At 43.9% G+C, this 21926-nt stretch overlaps 1 protein-coding gene across 1 annotated transcript in view; it reads right to left on the minus strand.

The window, feature by feature from the left end:
- Window positions 1-20186, minus strand: part of LOC121397581 (Fc receptor-like protein 5) — a 20957-nt gene extending 771 nt beyond the window's left edge. The window contains exons 1-10 of the mRNA XM_041574520.1: window positions 20122-20186; window positions 13103-13381; window positions 12346-12603; window positions 10794-11054; window positions 8889-9149; window positions 7800-8057; window positions 5649-5909; window positions 4080-4340; window positions 3118-3269; window positions 1-382 (exon numbers count right to left, since the gene is read on the minus strand). The exon at window positions 1-382 is cut by the window's left edge and continues 771 nt beyond it. Coding sequence (XP_041430454.1) covers window positions 3154-3269; window positions 4080-4340; window positions 5649-5909; window positions 7800-8057; window positions 8889-9149; window positions 10794-11054; window positions 12346-12603; window positions 13103-13381; window positions 20122-20152 — 1986 coding nt within the window. The 5' untranslated portion in view covers window positions 20153-20186 and the 3' untranslated portion in view covers window positions 1-382; window positions 3118-3153. The remainder of the gene's footprint in view (window positions 383-3117; window positions 3270-4079; window positions 4341-5648; window positions 5910-7799; window positions 8058-8888; window positions 9150-10793; window positions 11055-12345; window positions 12604-13102; window positions 13382-20121) is intronic.
- Window positions 20187-21926: the final 1740 nt, after the last annotated feature.

A 21926-nucleotide genomic window follows, 5' to 3' on the forward strand; every position in this document is an offset into this window, starting at 1 on the left:
AGGGCTCAAAGAGTATGAGAGGAGGACAGCAATGGTTATGGACCTCTTTGCCCATTGAAAACATCTAAGGGAGTTGACAGACGTGTGGATTGGTCGCCCAGTGGGCCAAAGATCTCCTGAAAATACCTTATCCATCACTTGACTTCGGATCACCTTGAGTAAAACAGATTTTACTCAAGTGTCCCCCTGGGGAAAGGTATTGGAGGTTGAAGTTGAATAGAACATTCCCCATCTTTGCTGCTGCACTGTCTGTTCTCCTCTGTCACCTGGGAATATATGACTTCCATTGTCTTTTTGTGGTAGAAGAGAAGACCCAACAGAATGATGAATATAACTGCAGACAATACCAGTCTCACTGAGTTTTGTACTCTTTGGTCTCTACCTGGGGACAAAAAGGACAGGTAATATCCTTAAAGAAATACACAGAATAGTAAACATTAATAAAACATTTTCTGCGTGTTTGAGTTTTGTTCAGTTAACAGTAACATCACAAAATAAATGTGTATAAAAATAAATAAATTGTGTATTTTGTATATAGTTAGCTTTGAGTTAAAAATACAAGGAAACCTTACATTTTTTTTTATAAAATTGCACAGGGTGATTTTCTAAGCACTTTTGCAATTTACAACATTTTCATTAATTGAGAATATACCGTATATACTCGAGTATAAGCCGACCCGAGTATAAGTCGAGGTACCTAATTTTACCTACGAAAACTGGGGAAACTTATTGACTCTAGTATAAGCCTAGACACAACTACAGCCCTGTCTCCCAGCAGCGCACATTCTGCCAAAGCGACCCCCCAGCGATCAACCGGACTTCTTTGCAAAGTTGATGGTGACAGAGAATTGCCAAACGGATTACTGTGTGCATTGTCCCGCTGTCCGATATTGCCATCACTGTTAATCCTTCATATAACCAACAGAGGGTGCTGTGTGATATTGCAGTCACTGTTATTCTTTCATATAACCAACAGAGGGCGCTGTGTGATATTGCAGTCACTGTTATTCTTTCATATAACCAACAGATGGCGCTGTGTGATATTGCAGTCACTGTTATTCTTTCATATAACCAACAGAGGGCATTGTGTGATATTGCAGTCACTGTTATTCTTTCATATAACCAACAGAGGGCGCTGTGTGATATTGCAGTCACTGTTATTCTTTCATATAACCAACAGAGGGCGCTGTGTGATATTGCAGTCACTGTTATTCTTTCATATAACCAACAGAGGGTGCTGTGTGATATTGCAGTCACTGTTATTCTTTCATATAACCAACAGAGGGCGCTGTGTGATATTGCAGTCACTGTTATTCTTTCATATAACCAACAGAGGGTGCTGTGTGATATTGCAGTCACTGTTATTCTTTCATATAACCAACAGAGGGCGCTGTGTGATATTGCAGTCACTGTTATTCTTTCATATAACCAACAGAGGGTGCTGTGTGATATTGCAGTCACTGTTATTCTTTCATATAACCAACAGAGGGTGCTGTGTGATATTGCCATCACTGTTATTCTTTCATATAACCAACAGATGGCGCTGTGTGATATTGCAGTCACTGTTATTCTTTCATATAACCAACAGAGGGCGCACTGTTATTCTTTCATATAACCAACAGAGGGCGCTGTGTGATATTGCAGTCACTGTTATTCTTTCATATAACCAACAGAGGGTGCTGTGTGATATTGCAGTCACTGTTATTCTTTCATATAACCAACAGAGGGCACACTGTTATTCTTTCATATAACCAACAGATGGCGCTGTGTGATATTGCAGTCACTGTTATTCTTTCATATAACCAACAGAGGGCGCTGTGTGATATTGCAGTCACTGTTATTCTTTCATATAACCAACAGAGGGCGCACTGTTATTCTTTCATATAACCAACAGAGGGCATTGTGGGATATTGCAGATTAAAAGTGACTGCAATCTCAGCTACTGCCCGCTGACCAGAGTATAAGCCGAGGTAGACTTTTTCAGCACATTTTGGATGCTGAAAAACTCGGCTTATACTCGAGTATATACGGTATGTATAAATATATAAGGGGATCATATAATAATCTCTCTAATGCTTTATTTACCAGTTGGTCTTTCCAGCTGACACAAGGTCACCCATTCCTATTAGAAGAAACGAGGTTCTAAATATTGGGAAGGGGTTTGTTACAGTGAGAAGCTGTGGAATTGTCTCCCTGAATCAGTGGTACAGGCTGATACATTAGATAGGTACAAGGAAGGGTCGGATGCTTTATTCACCAGTAGCTCCTCCCAGCAGACAGGAGGGAGCCAATGAGATTAGAGGAGGGAAAGGGGTGTTACAGGGAGAGCTGGGAAGTGAATCAGGGGTACAGGCTGATACATTAGATAGGTATAAGGAAGGGTCAGATGCTTTATTCACCAGTAGCTCCTCCCAGCAGACAGGAGGGAGCCAATGAGATTAGAGGAGGGAAAGGGGAGTTACAGGGAGAGCTGGGAAGTGAATCAGGGGTACAGGCTGATACATTAGATAGGTACAAGGAAGGGTCGGATGCTTTATTCACCAGTAGCTCCTCCCAGCAGACAGGAGGGAGCCAATGAGATTAGAGGAGGGAAAGGGGTGTTACAGGGAGAGCTGGGAAGTGAATCAGGGGTACAGGCTGATACATTAGATAGGTATAAGAAGGGGTTGGATGGTGTTTAGCAAGTGAGGGAATACAGGGATATGGGAGATAGCTCATAGTACAAGTTCATCCAGGGACTGGTCCCATTGCATCTTGGAGTCAGGAAGGAATATTTTCCCCCTATGAGGCAAATTGGAGAGGCTTCAGATGGGTTTTTTTGCCTTCCTCTGGAAGTTAAAGAGTTGAACTTGATGGACGTGTGTCTTTTTTCAACCAAACTTACTATGTATGTTAATATGTTCATTTTATATACAAACATGTGTGTAAGCAATATGCAAACAATGTCATCTTAATTACCGTTAAGATACCTCTCAGGTGAGCTCGGATATTCTGTGTCTGTCTTATTCATTTTATGATATACTGTAAACTCCAGATACAGTTATGGGGCTTAAAGAGGCTTTCCATGAAACACATAAATCAAACACATCTATTTTAAAGCCAATATTAAAAGCTCACCCTTTATACAAATATGTGAGACGTCACTCCTCTTCCTCACACTGCCGGATGAAGTTTGTACCTCACAGGTATAATTCCCAGAATCCTCCAGCTGAGCTGAGGGGACTCCATATTGGTTGGATGAACTGAATCTCTGGACCATGTGCTCATTCCTGTAGAAAGCAAACCACAGCTCTGTAATCGTGAATGGGCTGAGCTTTGTGTCACATGTTATGGTCATGTGATCCCCTTTCACAATTTCACCTGGGTTCACCTTTATTTTAGGTACAGTAAAAAGCTCTGGAAGAGAAATAAGCCATGATTTTAATAACAGAACACAATTTGTTTTGACAGCTATGGGTTTATGGAGTGCATTCTCTGTCCCTCTTTCTCTCACTAATACATTTTAATTCATTCATTTTTTGACTGTTACCATTTGGGTCAGTGGGAGAGAGATGTCGTTACAAATTAGAAAGAAGGAGAAAAAGTACCCGGCTCAATCGCTCCAATAACAGCAGTCACAAATTAGTAGGTTAATTAACCCTCGATATTCGACCCTTAGTGAATCGGCCCCATAGTGTTATAGCTTGTACTATTGTGGCTAATCTATTGGCAATAAACTGATTCGGTAGCTTTCCTTCTCCTTTAAAGCTTTCCCATCTGAAATCTTGTAATGATGTCATCATACACTGGAGTCACCTGTGAGTTAGCAGGTACCGATAGTTTTTACAGTCAGTAACGCCCCTCACACACAACTAGGCACATGATTTTTTTTAAAATTTTATATTTTTGGAAGGGCCTTTTATTGACAAACAAGTTTAAGCCTCCCCAAGCCTCAATGAAAATATGTCCCATTCATTCTCTAGGCAGATTTACCTGCATTGAATATCTTTCTTAACAAATACGGACATTCTTTGGCTTCCAAACAAACATATAAGAATATTACACACATTCTAATTGACATTTACTGACCATTCTTTTACCTGTGACAGAAACAACTTGTTCATCCGAAAGATGAGTCACAGCAATGATACATTTGTATGTGCCGGATGTGTTTTTATCTGCTCTCTCAATCATGACTGGAGATTCAGTGACGGAATACTTTATGGGCTCATTGTCCTTGTAAAGTGTTATATTTTTCCGAATTCTGGAATTGGACTTTAAGTAGTTAGAGGAACTGTGACATCTCAGAAAAAGGAGGTCTCCTTCATGAACTGTAAGGGGCACTTGCAGGATGAAATCTCCTGAAATGGGAGAAGCAAGTACAATAAAGTGACTTTATGAGGATAACTAGGTCTCAGAGCAGAAATTTAAGTATTTTAGTTTCCTTTTATCATATATATATATATATATATATATATATATATATATATATATATATATATATATATATATATATATATATATATTATATATATATATATATATATATATATATATATATATAATATATATATTATATATATATATACTGTATAAGTATTTTAGTTTCCTTTTATCATATATATATATATATATATATATATATATATATATATATATATATATATATATATATATATATATATATACTGTATATATATATATATATATATATATATATATATATATATATAATATATATATATATATATATACTGTATATATATATATATATATATATATATATATAAGAGTTCATAAAGTACCTGCACTCAATCCCTTCTGGTTTGTGGTGGGTGCTGGGTCAAGTTTATGATATACAATCTTCAAAAATGGATCCTTTATCAAGGTAGGGCCTTGATAAAGGCCCTAATGTGGGCCGAAACGTTGGACACGTGAGAGCTACCTTCAGTTATCAATCCTCTGGTGGAGCACAAGGCTGCTCTTGCTAATACTGTCTAACCCCCCCGCTCCTCACTTCTAACTTTTAGCGTCGGAGCAGGTTGAGGAGGGTCCGCATCGCTAGTGCAGTGAGCGCTATTGCACTCGCTACACTAGAAGAGCCGAATTTCTATTTTAGAAAATGGAAATTCGGCTCTTTCAGTTACATGGGGCGCCAAAAAGCTCTGTGCCGCCGAGGCAAGATTCTCACCTTGCGTCATGGCCAGAGTAGCCCTGTGTCTAACTTACACTCTTGTAGTGTCTATGACAGTGCTGCTCTTATTGCTGTCTAAGCACCTCAGTCCATTTTCCCGAACTTATATAAATGGGTTTGTTCATTTAGGGTACAGTCTTTACTGGGGTTTTTGCCCCAGGCTCTCCAACAGACATTCACCCTGGTCAGAAGATGAAGGACAAAGATGAGGAGCACCTTCACTATATCAAACTGCCTTTGGCCTGAGTCTGTAAGAAACACAGACCAACAAGGTATCCAGGATACAGGTGCCACCAATTTATAGCCAAAATAGAGGATTTCCAAGCCAGTAGGAGACCTCATGGGTCACTACAAGGATAATTACAAAAGGTAATGAGGAGAAATGAGACCCAATGTTTATTGTCTAATCAGACATCATGGCAGCAGTATATTGGCTTATGGGCTGTTACTGAGCATTTTGCCAATTGAAACTTACCACTTTTAACATCTAATCTAACAGGATCACTTCTTTCACTGCCGGGTATCTGGCACTGGTAATTCCCACCGTCTTTCTCTTCGGCATTCTCCAGTTTAAATGTCTTTTCTTCTTTACGGATCCAGTCTCCATCTTTGTACCAGACATACCTCCGGCTCTCCTCTATGGTCGGCTCCACATTACAGCTCAGTGTTACAGAGTCATTTAATAGTATTTTGTCCCATTTTGGATCAAAGGACACCACGGGTTTAATTCCAGCTCCTGAAAGCAACACAGAATGCAAATTCATTGGGGGGTAGGGCTGTTCAATAAAGGTCATTTAACAATAAAAATAAATCAACAAACATTGCTTTCGCCTAGAGTTCCCCCCTTTTTATATTATACTTTCTGGGCAGCAGGGGGTGGCAACAAAAAGGGTTGGTCCATGACATAAATGCATTGGTGCTTTAAAAATACATGTTAATAATAATAATAATAATAATAATCATAATATATGGTTACAAAACCCCTCAGTGGTAATATCCTTATCGCAGGAGTCCCCAACCTTTTTTTCACCTGTGAGCCACATTCAAATGTGTAAAAATTAGAGTGCAACCTAAAAATGCAAAAGGGGCTGTGATTGGCTATTGGTAGCCCCTATGTGGACTGGCAGCCTAAATGTGGTTCTGTTTGGAAGTGCACATGATTTCATGCAACTAAACCTTGCTTCCAAACCAAGAATTTAAAAAATAAGCACCTGCTTTGAGGCCACTGAGAGCAACATCCAAGGGGTCGGAGATCAACATGTTACTCACAATCTACTGGTTGGGGATCACTGTCTTATATTTACAGTAAGGGGTACTGTACATTACCCTCTGTATAAAGAAATTAGTCTTATAAGTTGTGATTATTTTGCAGGATTCTTACAGTTTAAAGCTTTTGGCCACTGAAAGAACCAATAACCCAATTCTAGTGGCTGCCTATACTTTTAACTTCTGCCAAATTTTTACTTACAAATAGCGATGGGCGAATTTGACCCGTTTCGTTTCGCCAAAAATTTGTCGCAGACGCCCATTAAAGTCTATGGGCGTCAAAAAAATTATTTTGCGCGGCGAAATTGTTTTGGTGCGCACGCCGCCATACAAGTCTATGGGCATCATTTTTTCGGCAAAACAAGGCGAAAAAATTCGCCCATCCCTACTTACAAATGTGGCTACCACTGGGTATGAATTGTGATGAAAATTGCTTTGTGTAACGAAATATCTATTTGGATGCACTTTATGTATTTATTTTTATACTTTTTACCCCAAAACATGGTCAGGAAATGGTTAATAGTTCTTCTTTGAGTGGTTCTGTCTGGAAGGCTCTAATGAGCTATTTATGCAATTTGAGTCCTGCTCAATTGTGATTGGTTTTAAAGATGGGTGGGTACATCTGTAAACAGGGCAGCCATCAGGAGGGGACAGAGTTGTAGGGGGCCCGAGGGTATGGGGGGCCCAGCCACGCCACACTTACTTGATTAGCCGGGCCCCCATCTTTAAGGGGCGTTTTAAGGGGCCCTGGCCACCAATTTTCTTATAATGTGGGGGGGGGGGGTCTGGCCACCAATTTTGGCCACCAATTTTTTTTTTCTCATGTGGGGTCCTAGCCACCAATATTTTTTAATGGGGGGCCCTGGCCACAAATGTTTTTTTTATGGGGGGCCCTGACCACCAATATCTTTTTATTTTTTATTAACTTGTGGGAACCCTAGCCACCAATATTTTTTTTTTTTTTTTACTGTGTGGTGGGGGGCGGACCTGTGGGGTGGGGAGGGCGGACCTGTAGGTGGGGCTGGCAGTGGGCGCAGCCCAGGGGGCCCAGGAAACTTTGTCGTATGGGGCCCTGTGATTTCTGATGGCGGTCCTGTCTGTAAATGTATATATACATTTGGGATTGACTTAGTGCTTGGTAAGCATGAAACGCGTTAGGCTCCATGTGGGTTTTTTTGGGATTTTTAATATGATGTAATAAAACTTTTTTTTTATAAAAAGCATGGATATAGAGACATTTCGTGAATCATAGTTTTACATCTGTTTGGTCACTAGAGGTCTCTATCATGCTTTAGTATTTACTATATATTTACAGGGTTGCGTGATCCAGCTTTTTTGTGTATCAATTTCAACAATTTACCTGTGACATAAAGAAAACTCTCTCTACTGTATTTAGGATACAAGTATTCGGATAATCCTTTAGCACATTTGTAAGTGCCGGTCATAGTCTTGAGTGCTTTTCCAGCTTGTAAAATAGAACCAGTGCCTGGGGGTTCCATGACGTTGCCATTCCGGTAAAATTTATTATATCGAGTCACGTTTTGGAGATGACTGTGACATCTAAGAGACATGGAATCTCCTTCACTGACCAAGGGCGGAGTCTGTAGTATGACTGGACCTTAAAAAAGAAAAGGTGACAGTTATATAAAATAATACAGCAGGGCTGGTTCTTGGGGTGTCTACATCACAGGATGAGTTTTCATTTGCTGCCTGCCCCCCAGTTGTCGTTTATTTACGTGAGTACTGATCAGTGGTGTAACTACCAAACAGCAGACCCTATGGTAAATGGTGGCCAGTGGCGGAACTACCGGGGGAGCAGGGGGTGCGAGCGGGCCAGGGCCCGCACCCCCTCAGGGCCCCCCGGCAGTCCGTACGGAGGGGGCGGGGCCCGGCTGCGTGTCACGCACCAGGGCCCGCCCCCCCTCTAGGATCGCCACTGATGGTGGCCCTGGAGACCAATGGGGCTTGGACTATGGGTTCTGCTCTACAATATTTCCCCTTCCAGCCCTCTATGGAGAATAAACTTTGTTGCTCACTCATTTACATAAAGAGGGTGGCAAACAAGTGAGCGGGTGTGTAGAAGAGGGAGCGAGGGTATGTCTTCTCTATGTGTGCCGGGCCCATTAAAAGTGGGTCGGTGGGTTGGAAGGAAGGTGCATGGATGGATGTAAATGGCTGTAACTGTGATAGATCAAGGACATGGATTTCCCTATGTTCAACCTGGAAAAACATCAAAGTAGCTTTATAATGTATAACTCTTTACTTGGGACTATATGATAACCACCACTGGGCCATCTACCAGATTCTGTAAAAAAAAGGTTCTCCTTTGCCTGTATATGTTGTTACTTATTAGAAGTAAATAAGGTATTGCCTGTTTAGAAATAAAAGACAGTCTCAATCCAATCTGAGGAACGTTATAGAATTTTTATCGACGAGATAACTCACTTACCATACGTAGTACCCAGATATAATGCGTCACTTTTTTCACTGGCACCAGCCTGGCACTGATGATACCCTCTGTCATATGGACTGGCAGCCTGAATTGTAAAGCTCTTCTTGTAATAACCTAATTCCTTATTATCTCTGTACCAGGAATATCTCTTCTCCCCCTCAGGGTCAGGATTCAGGTTACAGGTCAGAGTTACAGAATCATCATAAAGCAGAGGGACCCAGTTAGGTGAGAAGGAAACCACAGGTCGGACAGAGGCTACTGACATGGATTGACCACAAAAAAGACACATTTTAGAACAGAAACACATCAGATAGACTGCAGTTTTAATCCTATGGTATGCATATAATATACCCTGTACTCTGAATATAATAGCAGCCCTATAAACTGTACATCAGGGGTCATGTGACCAGTTATACTGTAGTTACTGATGGACAGAAATACAAAGTAGCAGAGAGTTACATGAACCAGGTAGAAACACACCTGTATCTGGGCAGCAGAGCTCGTGTACCCACAATAGATAGAGAGAGATAGACAAACAGAAATATTGTAAAAAAAAAAAAAATGTTATTTATGTAACTGTGGTTCAAGGACAGGGAGGGGTTTTCCTACCAGCCCTACTTAGGGTTGCCACCCGGCCGGTATTTTACCGGCCTAGCCAGTAAAATACCTGCTGGGGCCGGTATTACAAATGTAGCTGCCGGTAAATTTGTAATACGATCAAAAGGAGCCCTCGGCCTGCCCCCAATCCCCTGCAACTTACCTTTTCTTTTGCCTCTTCTAGAGTCCGTGGGTCTCCGTTGCGTGGCCCCGCCCCTTTTCACATCACGCCACACCCCTTTTGACATCACATCCCGCCTATTTGAGGCCCCGCCCCCAGCAGCCGGTAAAATTATTAAAAAAGGTGGCAACCCTAGCCCTACTAGACCTGTATTTTAGCAGCAGAGAACTTGTACTCCTCATAAAAAAGAGGGAGTGCTGCACAGAAGACGAAGGACTCAATGTTGTCAGAAGATGGAGGCCTTCAAAGAGCAGGCGCAACCAGTTCCCATTCACTATATTAAACTCCTTCGGAAGTGGTCACTTTGCACTAGGACACTAAGCAACACATTCCATCCAGGATTTCCTGGAAAAAATAGGTGGGGGGGCATATGGGTCCCTACATATATTATATGATAAGTAAAGCCTTAAACTTAGTGAATGTAACGTTGTCGAGAGTGCTATTCTAAGTACTTTTGTAATTTACATTCATTGCTTTTTTATATTATTCCAAGATATTAAGGGATACATGTGCTGTTAATATGAATGAATTGTGTTACAACAGCGCCACCTGCTGGTCAGTTTCCCACCAGTCTGACCAGCAAGTAGTCAAGGAAGTTGTCAGGAGAAAGAAAGAGGCTGATGTTCTTCTGCTTAGGAATAAAATTAGAAAACTTTCTCACATCTTTCCTAAGCAGAAGAACATCAGCCTCTTTCTTTCTCCTGACAACTTCCTTGACTACTTGCTGGTCAGACTGGTGGGAAACTGACCAGCAGGTGGCGCTGTTGTAACAAAATTTATTCATATTAACAGCACATGTATCCCTTAATATCTTGGAATTAAATAAATCAATAAATAAATAATGAATGTAAATGACAAACCTCCTTAGAAAAGCACCCTCATCAATTTGTGGTTAATAGTCAATAGGGTGGGTTGCAATAAAGTTGCACTTAAGCAGTTGCACTTTTGTCCCCCTCATTTACGTTACTTTCGATTTTACATTCACTTATTTAAAGGTTTACTTATCCTTCAAGGAAATGAAGAGAAAGGACACCAGTTGTCTAATTCAAATACTGGGCACCATGGCAATAACAAGGAAAATGGCTTTTGGGTTCTTATAGAGAATTTTGCTAATTGAAACTTACCACTTTTAATATTTATTTTGACGGGGTCACTTCTTTCACTGCCGGGTATCTGGCACTGGTAATTCCCAATGTCTTTCTCTTGGGCATTCTCCAGTGTAAAGTTCTTCTGTTCTCCAGGTATCCAGTCTCCATCTTTGTACCAGACATATCTCTGAATCTCTGACTTGGTAGAAGCCACAATACAGCTTAGAGTTACAGAGTCATTTAATAGTATTTTGCCCCATTCTGGATTAATGGTCACCACGGGTTTGATTCCAGCTCCTGGAAGTATTACAGAATCCATATTGATTGCGGGGTCTCATAATTAAAGCTCATTAAAGCATAAAAAAAATTAACAAACATTGCTTTTTTTTAAATTCTAAAACATCTGCCATACAGTAGCTTGTGTTTTTCTCAACAAAACTACCGTCTTCCACTGTCAGGGTATTATTGGGCTGGCAGGACATCAGGAAAAAATAGTGGGACCCAACAACACAGACCTTCAGCTTGTCCTGTGGGGAGAGTAGATTGCAGCAGGGAAGAGAAAGTACAGTATATGGTATGGGAAGGAGGTACATGATGGGGAGGATGGTGCAGCAATTAAGGGAAGAGAGACATATGTTGGGAAGTTGAAATGAGAGAATCAGAAAAGAGTGGCATTTAGTAGCACTGCTGCTCCTGCCATGAGGCAAGGTGACCTTTATATTGTCATGGAACCCCTCAGGGACTTCTAATATCCTTATCATTTACAGTAGGGGGTACATTATCCCTTATAATACATGAGTGATACTCAGAGTTCCCTGTATAACTCAGCCTGCAGCCTTGTGCCTTTATATGGTCACAGAACAACCCCTCAGTGACTTCTAATATCCTTATCATTTACAGTAGGGGGTACATTATCCCTTATAATACATGAGTGATACTCAGAGTTCCCTGTATAACTCAGCCTGCAGCCTTGTGTCTTTATATGGTCACAGAACAACCCCTCAGTGACTTCTAATATCCTTATCATTTACAGTAGGGGGTACATTATCCCTTATAATACATGAGTGATACTCAGAGTTCCCTGTATAACTCAGCCTGCAGTCTTGTGTCTTTATATGGTCACAGAACAACCCCTCAGTGACTTCTAATATCCTTATCATTTACAGTAGGGGGTACATTATCCCTTATAATACATGAGTGATACTCAGAGTTCCCTGTATAACTCAGCCTGCAGCCTTGTGCCTTTATATGGTCACAGAACAACCCCTCAGTGACTTCTAATATCCTTATCATTTACAGTAGGGGGTACATTATCCCTTATAATACATAAGTGATACTCAGAGTTCCCTGTATAACTCAGCCTGCAGCCTTGTGCCTTTATATGGTCACAGAACAACTCCTCAGTGACTTCTAATATCCTTATCATTTACAGTAGGGGGTACATTATCCCTTATAATACATGAGTTGTAGTCAGGGTTCAGTGTATAGCTCAGCCTGTATTAGGAATAAGCCCTTGTACTGGAATGGCACCCTCTGGCATTGGGTATAATTGTTGATGAGAACATAATTGCCAATTTTTACAGTTTACCTGCAACATAAATAAGTTCCTCGTCACTGTATATTGGAAACAAGTTTTCAGCAAACTCTTTAGCACATCTGTAAGTGCCAGTCATATTCATATGAGCTTTTCCAGCCTGTAAAACAGACCCAGTGCCTGAGGATTCCATGATGGTGCCATTCTGGTAATATTGAGCATCTCCAGTATCATTATTCAGATGACTGTGACATCTAAATGACAGGGAATGTCCTTCACGGACAGAAGGCGGAGCCTGTAGGATGACTGGGCCTTTAAAAAAAAAAAAAAGGACATAGTTATGTAAAATAATAAGTAAGGCTAAGACATGTGTCTACATCATGAGTTTTCTTTTGTTACATGGTTCCAATTTGTCCTTTATTGAAATGAGTTAAATTCAAAATGGGTCAGAACCTACTTAGAAGTAGGTGAGTAGATTGGGGGTGCATGGGTGCTTGTAACTGGGCTTAACTGTGGTGGATCAAGGATGTGGCATAATATTACCCTTTATTCCACCTGGGAATACTTGTATGTTGCTTTGTGTATTACATTGTAGAAATCATGTTCTTTCCTTGGGTTTGTATGATAATCATCAGTATCTCATCTACCTGATACTGTAGAGAAGGATCTCCTTTGCCTGTATATTATATTGATAATTTAAGTATATTTAAGTAAATCAAGTATTTCCTGTTGAGAAATAAGTCAGTCATAAACTAATCTGAGGAATGTTATATAATGTTTCTAAATGAGATACAGTAAATAACTGACTCACCAACACGAAAATCCAGTCGTACTGCGTCACTTTTTTCACTGGTACCAGCCTGGCACTGATAATACCCGCTGTTTTGTATGTGGGCAGCCTGAATTGTATAATTCTTCTCATAATGACTTAATTCCTTATTATCTCTGTACCAGGAATATCTCTTCTCCCCCTCAGGGTTGGGATCCAGGTTACAGGTCAGAGTTACAGAATCATCAGAGACAACCGGGTTCCAGTTTGGTGAGAAGGAAATCACAGGTGGGACCGAAGCTTCAGTAGGACATTCCCAAACTGATCACACAAAGAAACACATGTAAGAACTGGAACACAATGTCAGATAAATTGTACATCAGTCATGTGACCAGTTATACTGTAGTTACTGATGGACAGAAATACAAAGTAGCAGAGAGTTACATGAACCAGGTAGAAACACACCTGTATCTGGGCAGCAGAGCTCTTGTACCCACAATAGAATAGAGAGAGAGAGAGAGACTGCTGCACAGAAGACAAAGGAGTCAATGTTGACTCAACAAATGAGTTGGCTTGTTTTGTGGCAACAAAATATTCCAACAACAAAATGTTACTCATGTAACTATGTGTCACGATCGCCGCCCGGAGCAGGACCAGGAGCTCCGGGCGGCGCAGCTATTCCTTCCGACGCCGCTCCCAAAATGGCGGCGCCCATGGCCGCCACGTGGGTAGCGGCGCCGGCGCAGAGACGCCTGCGCGCAAGTGCGCAGGCGCGAAAACGTCACAACGGCGCGATGGACGCAGGCGCAGCGCGTCGGTCACAGACGTGCTGACGCCGACGCAAGGGCGCCAAAAAACCCCTTTAAAAGGACACCTGAGGCGTCAAGATGGCGCCCGAAAATATGATCTTTTTCCTGATTAGATTCCTGGGTTCCCTGTTGCTGTTATTCCTGTGTATTCGATTGATTGATCTCTTGTTGTTGACCCCCTGCCTGGACTTTGGACTCTGTTTATATTCTGCCTGCCTTTTGACCTGTTGCCTGAACTTTATTACCCCTTCTGCTGAATCCCTGGATACCACGATCCTGATCCCTCCTGAGGGGCTTCCTCCTATATCCGGACAACTCCCCAGAGGGAACTCCCGGTTCCCTGACATTATTTTCGGGCCATGGATTCCTCTGAGGAAGCTCAGCCAGATTTCGGCAGGGCCTTTCGGGGCCTGCATTCCCGCATGGAGGCGTATGAAGCCCGGCAGAATTACGTGGGACACACGCTGGAGGCGATCTTGGAAAAGCTCTCCTTGTTGACACCAGCGACCCCCCTGCCGGCACCTCCTCCGCAAGCGGCTGCTGCCAAGGCTACCCAGCCCCCCACCTCTGGTCCACATATTCCTGCTCCGCCTCTCTACGATGGCGATCCTCAAGCCTGTCGAGGATTCGTGAATCAGTGCCAGATTCGATTTGCCCTACACCCCACTGAATTTGACTCTGAACGTGCCAAGGTGGGGTTTGTGATTACTCGTCTGGCAGGGAAAGCTCTCGAGTGGGCATCTCCACACTGGGAGAAGCAGTCCCCACTGATGGATGACGCAGAAGCATTCCTCAAAGAATTTCGGATCGTTTTCGATGCTCCCGGCCGGGTGACATCCGCTGCTTCCCGTCTGTTCCAAATCCGCCAAGGGAGTCGCAGTGTAGCGGAGTATGCTATTGAATTCCGTACACTTGCTGCTGAGACTCGTTGGAACAACGACGCATACCATACTGCATTTTATAATGGTCTCTCCCTCCGCATCAAAGATGACCTGGTCTCCCGGGAATTACCCACGCAAGTTGAGGACCTTATCGCCTTGGCTGTTAAGGTGGACACTCTTCTGAGAGAGCATCAAACCCTGAGAGATCGTGTCAGGAAGTTTCAACCCACGTTGGCACCCCGCTTCCAGAGGCCTCTCCTGCAGGCTCCTGTCACCCCGCCTGCCCAAGCATCCATTTCTCTCCAGGAGGAACCCATGCAAGTGGGAAGAACTCGCCTCACTGAACAAGAGAGACTCCGCAGACGGACGTCAGGCCTGTGTCTGTATTGTGGCGGACATTCCCACTTCGCTAATGCCTGTCCTGCAAAGGCTAAGAGTTTTGTACCCCGAGGTATGTCTATGGTAACTCATGTAAGGGGCACGACTCAAAAGTCTCGAGATTGGTCTCAGGGGAAGACCCAAGGAAACTCACACAGGTTTCTCCTTCCCTTCCAGATTCGTCTGACTGATAAGACCATCTTCGGGAATGCTTTCCTCGATTCCGGAGCCGGGGGTAACTTCATGGACGCTCTCTCTGCTAAGTACATGGGAATCCCCCTATTTCCTTTGCCTTCTCCCATGAGGATTTTCGCCATAGATGATAAACCTCTGGAGTCTGTACTCACGATGACCACTGGCGAACTACTTGTGCAGGTTTGGACCCTGCATAAAGAGAGACTTTCGTTTCTTATCATCTCTTGTCCCGATGTTCCTGTTGTTTTGGGTCTCCCCTGGCTGCGCCTGCACAATCCCACCATAGACTGGTCCACAGGGCAGGTTTCTCGTTGGAGCCCATTCTGCTTACAGCATTGCCTTCCTGCTATACCCCTCAAGAAGGTAACTATCTCCTCAACCGAGTTAAAATCTCTTCCCTCCTGTTATAAGGAATTCTCCGATGTGTTCTGTAAAAAGTCTGCGGAATTCCTTCCTCCACATCGCTCCTACGACTGTCCTGTCGAACTCCTGCCAGGAGCCATGCCCCCCAGAGGCCGCACTTACCCTCTTTCTCCTGCTGAGACTACCGCAATGAAGGAATACATCCAAGAAAATCTCCAGCGGGGGTTTATCCGCCCTTCTACCTCTCCTGCAGGGGCTGGGTTCTTCTTCGTGGAGAAGAAGGACGGAGGTCTTCGGCCATGTATAGATTACCGGGGCCTGAATAAAATCACTGTAAAAAACAGGTACCCTCTGCCCTTGATCGTAGAGCTCTTCGACCAGCTGAAGGGGGCGAAGATATTCTCTAAGTTGGATCTCCGGGGGGCGTACAACCTCATTCGCATCCGTGAGGGTGATGAATGGAAGACGGCTTTCAACACTCGTGACGGGCACTATGAATATCTCGTTATGCCCTTCGGCCTTTGCAATGCCCCTGCCGTCTTCCAGGAGTTTGTTAACGATGTGTTCCGGGATCTCCTAGGAAGGTTCGTAGTCGTGTACCTGGACGACATCCTGATCTTTTCTAAAGACCTAGAAAGCCATCGCTCCCAGGTGAAGGAGGTACTCTCTCGTCTGAGGAAGAACTCTCTCTTCGCCAAGTTGGAGAAGTGCGTCTTCGAAGTGTCCAAGATCCCCTTCCTAGGATACATTATCTCTCCTGAGGGATTTGAGATGGATCCCGTGAAAGTGTCTGCCATCCAGGAGTGGCCTATCCCGCTGAGTACCAAGGCAATCCAGAGATTTATCGGATTTGCTAACTATTATCGGCAGTTCATCCGGGGGTTCTCTTCCCGCATTGCACCTATCCTGGCCCTCATTCGGAAAGGGGGTAAACCCAGCTTGTGGCCTCCATCTGCCATTGAAGCTTTTCAGTCATTGAAAGAGGCCTTCACGTCCGCTTCTGTCCTCCGACACCCCAATCCTGAACTACCCTTCTGCATCGAAGTTAATGCTTCTGAAGTCGGAGCTGGAGCCATCTTGTCCCAGAGACACCCCGCTGATGGGAAGTTGCATCCCTGTGCTTATTTTTCCAAGAAGTTCTCGTCCGCAGAGCAGAACTACGATGTCGGGAACCGAGAACTCTTGGCTGTCAAACTTGCCCTTGAAGAGTGGCGTCACCTCCTGGAGGGTTCTCTGATTCCTGTTCAGATCTACACCGATCATAAGAATCTCGAGTTCATCCAGTCCCTCAAGAGGCTAAACCCCAGACAAGCAAGGTGGGCTCTCTTCTTCTCTCGATTTAATTTTATCTTGTCTTATCGCCCAGGCTCCAAGAATCTGAAGGCCGATGCCTTGTCTCGTAGCTTCACTCCGGTGGACCGCTCTCCTGAGAGACAAGAGCCAATCATTCCTCCAATCAAGATTATTGCCTCCCTGTATCCACAGTTTGCCGACCAAATCCTGGCTGGTCAGTCTTCTGCTCCTTCTGATACACCCATTGGAATGGCATTTGTTCCTCCTGAGCTGCGTCTGCCTATCCTGCAACAGACCCATTGCTCCAGGCAAGCCGGACATCCTGGCCCAGCTAAGACTCTTGAACTCTTACGACGCCTGGTTTGGTGGCCTGATATCCGCAAAGATGTGAAGGACTTCGTTGCTGCTTGTAATGTTTGTGCCACGTCTAAGTCAAGCCACTCTCGCCCCAGTGGGTTACTACAGCCTTTGCCGGTTCCTTCCCGTCCCTGGACCCACCTGTCCATGGACTTCATTGTCGAACTTCCTCCCTCTTGTGGGAACACTGTGATCTGGGTTGTCATTGATCGATTCTCCAAAATGGCCCATTTCATCCCTTTGAAGAAGTTGCCCTCTGCGGTGGAGTTGTCCCAGTTATTTATCCAGTACATCTTCCGCCTGCATGGTTTCCCGGTGGAGATCGTCTCCGATAGAGGCACCCAATTTACTGCCAAATTCTGGCGTTCCCTATGCAAGAACCTGGGAATTGTTCTTCAGTTTTCTTCTGCATACCATCCGCAGACGAATGGGGCAGCTGAACGTGTCAACCAAGCCCTGGAACAGTTCCTGAGGAACCACGTATCCCTCTGCCAGGATGACTGGTCAGATCTCCTCCCATGGGCGGAATTCGCTCATAATAATGCTTGTCATTCCTCTACAGGAAGATCTCCGTTCATGTCGGTGTATGGGCAGCATCCTCAAGCTTTTCCCCAAGACTTTGTACTATCTGACGTCCCGGCTGCTGACGATTCCGCAGCCCATATGTCTGCTATTTGGGCTGCTACCAAGTTGAACCTAGAGAAGAGCGCTCTTGTTCATAAGACTTTCGCGGATCGTCGTCGAAGATCCTCTCCTCCCTACAAGGTGGGTGATAATGTCTGGCTCTCTTCCAGGAATATCCGGTTGAAGATACCATCTCCCAAGTTGGGTCCAAAATTCGTGGGTCCATTTCCCATCTTGGAGATAATCAACCCTGTGGCTGTCAGACTTCAGCTTCCACCAGAGATGAGAATCCCCAACGTGTTCCACGTGTCTCTGGTGAAACCCGCCATCACCAACCGGTTCTCTGGCGGTCAATCTCCTCCTCCTGCCATCTCTGTGGAGGGTCAACTCGAGTACGAGGTGGAGAAAATCTTAGACTCCAGGATCTCCAGAGGGTCCCTTCAGTATCTCATTCAGTGGAGGGGCTTTGGTCCTGAAGAATGCTCCTGGGAAGGACACCGTGATGTTCACGCTCCTCGTCTGGTGAGGGATTTTCATGCCAAGTTTCCCCAGAAGCCTTGTCCTGGTGGTCCTGAGGCCCCCCGTGAGGGGGGGGGTACTGTCACGATCGCCGCCCGGAGCAGGACCAGGAGCTCCGGGCGGCGCAGCTATTCCTTCCGACGCCACTCCCAAAATGGCGGCGCCCATGGCCGCCACGTGGGTAGCGGCGCCGGCGCAGAGACGCCTGCGCGCAAGTGCGCAGGCGCGAAAACGTCACAACGGCGCGACGGACGCAGGCGCAGCGCGTCGGTCGCAGACGTGCTGACGCCGACGCAAGGGCGCCAAAAAACCCCTTTAAAAGGACGCCTGAGGCGTCAAGATGGCGCCCGAAAATAGGATCTTGTTCCTGATTAGATTCCTGGGTTCCCTGTTGCTGTTATTCCTGTGTATTCGATTGATTGATCTCTTGTTGTTGACCCCCTGCCTGGACTTTGGACTCTGTTTATATTCTGCCTGCCTTTTGACCTGTTGCCTGAACTTTATTACCCCTTCTGCTGAATCCCTGGATACCACGATCCTGATCCCTCCTGAGGGGCTTCCTCCTATATCCGGACAACTCCCCAGAGGGAACTCCCGGTTCCCTGACACTATGGCCCCCTTAGCGCACAAGGTTACAGATATGTATAAACATTAGGGTAACAGTCACCCTGCTATAGTTCCAGGGGTACCCAGGGTACAAATAAGCACTCACCCCAAATCTCCCCCTAACTGGCCTTCAGACTGGGCCCCTTAGCTCATAACAAGGTTTCAGATATATAGAAACATTGAGGTGTCACCCTTCTCTAGTTCCAGGGGTACCCAGGGTACAAATAAGCCCTCACCCCAAATCTCCCCCTAACTGACCTTCATGCTTGGCCCCCTTAGCTCATAACAAGGTTACAGATATATAGAAACATTGGGGTGTCACCCTGCTATAGTTCCAGGGGTACCCAGGGCTCAAATAATCACTCACCCCAAATCTCCCCCTAACTGGCCTTCAGACTGGGTCCCCTTAGCTCATAACAAGGTTACAGATATATAGAAACATTGGGGTGTCACCCTGCTATAGTTCCAGGGGTACCCAGGGTACAAATAAGCACTCACCCCAAATCTCCCCCTAACTGGCCTTCAGACTTGGCCCCCTTAGCTCATAACAAGGTTACAGATATATAGAAACATTGGGGTGTCACCCTGCTATAGTTCCAGGGGTACCCAGGGCACAAATAAACACTTACCCCAAATCTCCCCCTAACTGACCTTCAGACTGGGCCCCCTTAGCTCATAACAAGGTTACAGATATATAGAAACATTGGGGTGTCACCCTGCTATAGTTCCAGGGGTACCCAGGGTACAAATAAACACTCACCCCAAATCTCCCCCTAACTGACCTTCAGACTGGGCCCCCTTAGCTCATAACAAGGTTACAGATATATAGAAACATTGGGGTGTCACCCTGCTATAGTTCCAGGGGTACACTTAATTAATTTCAAGTCACCAATATATTTCCTGAAATAGTACTTTAATTCAGGGATAAACATTAAAAGAGGACCCGGTCCTATAAACATATATCTGAAATCAGAGTCAGATCGTCTGGTGAAGGTAATATAACTGAAATGAAAGAAGTAGAAGAAACTGGACTTACACAGTAGGAGCATCAAAACCAGCCGTGACATGGTGGTGCCTCTGTTACATGACAGATAATGATTTATAATATTAAGAGCCGGAGCTTCATGACAACTCCTGCTCTATCACAAATGCTGAATTTAAACTTATCTTTACCAGAGGAAGTTTCAAAGTGACATTTAAACTCAGACATGCAATGTTTTTGCAGAGACAATGAGGCTGCATCATTACTGATGTGTTATTAATACTTTTATTTAGCAAACCCTTAACCAACAGGAATTCATGTTATTCAGCTTCTCTAGGTCTGTCAAAATGGGCTCTATGAAAAATATTAATGTGTACTAACATATGATGTACTAAATTATACAAGGTTACTTGTAGATATTAAAACATCATAAAAAATTGGCCTCATGTAGGATATTTAGCATTATTTTTAAATTTTATTCCTAAATATTTAGCACTCCTTCTTATATTGTGAATCAGCACCTATACGGTATATTCAAGAATAAGGTTTCTTAATGGCCACAAATCATCATATACTGTAATCATAATGTAGTGATGATATGCACCATCCATAAATTCAAAGTTAAAAAGCCTTTGACTTTGTCTTTGACTAAAACCCTGATACTACATTGTAACAATGGATTCATAGATGGTGCATCTCATCACTACATTATGGTAACCTGGTTATTCGCATGAAAGATCAAGAACCTCAATATTGTAGATTCAACAACAGTACTCAAACAACCATCTAATTAATCAATAAGGTTAGTTTTCTAACAGGAAGTCAACAACCCTGTAACATTACCCAGAATTCTTTTCAAGGCAGCTGGTGTTCTTCGTTAAAGTTCTGTTTTGTTATCTTTCAGAAACGGTGGCTATAACTCCTAGTAGAGTCTAGTGCTGCCATAAAATTCAGAATGACCCTGGAACCTTCCACCATTGTCTTCCAGGACTTCACTGCATCATTGTTGATTGTGTCTGGAGAACCTTATAAATGTGTGATGCAAACCAGTAGAATTATTGGCCATTTTGGTTGATAGGAGAGGACCAACTGCCAAGGCCGGATTTACATAGTGGGCACCCCTAGGCCCACTGCCGTTCGTCGCCCCTGTCCCCTTTTCATCATCTGGACTGGAGCAATGGGGATTGGTGCATGGGAAATTTAAATTATTGTATCTCCTGAGCATCCCTAGTGTTTTTGAACCAATGTGGTTGTGGTTGGGCAGCATGCCGCCCCCCTAAAATCCTGCTGCCCTAGGCCCGGGCCTAGGTGGCCTTTCCACAAATCCAGGCCTGCCAACTGCATATTCCTACACAATTGACACATTGTCTGCCAAACATCTGTCATTCCTAGCAGAAAATAGATCCTTCTGGACAATTGTGACTTTCTGATCTTTCAAGATACAGGTATAATCATCAATATATTGGATGGATGGAGTCAATGGATGGAGGCGAACGATCGTTACTCCTCAAATTCGCATGTGAAAGTGTGAATTTTCCTTTCCGCTACCCCTTTCGCAAGAGTTTCCTTCGCCAGCTTAGACCTGGCAAACTGAAGATGAAGCTACATCCTCCTCAATCTTATTTCAGTGACATCATATCCTGACGAAGAATTGTCCAATGTATCTTACCATTAGCTGGTCGGAAGCTATACGTACAGTATATATTCCAAACAATTCTTGCTTTCTTATTTGGGCAAAAAGTATCTGCAAAGGAAAGGATAAATCATTAATACAACATAGAGCAACATATATATCAAAGAAAACATTTCAAACTCCAGGAGTCATTCACATTTTGGTTGCAGTGTATTGAGTTTTTTTA

This window comes from Xenopus laevis, chromosome 8S (assembly GCF_017654675.1).
Source record: "Xenopus laevis strain J_2021 chromosome 8S, Xenopus_laevis_v10.1, whole genome shotgun sequence".
NCBI classification, from domain to species: Eukaryota; Metazoa; Chordata; class Amphibia; order Anura; family Pipidae; genus Xenopus; species Xenopus laevis.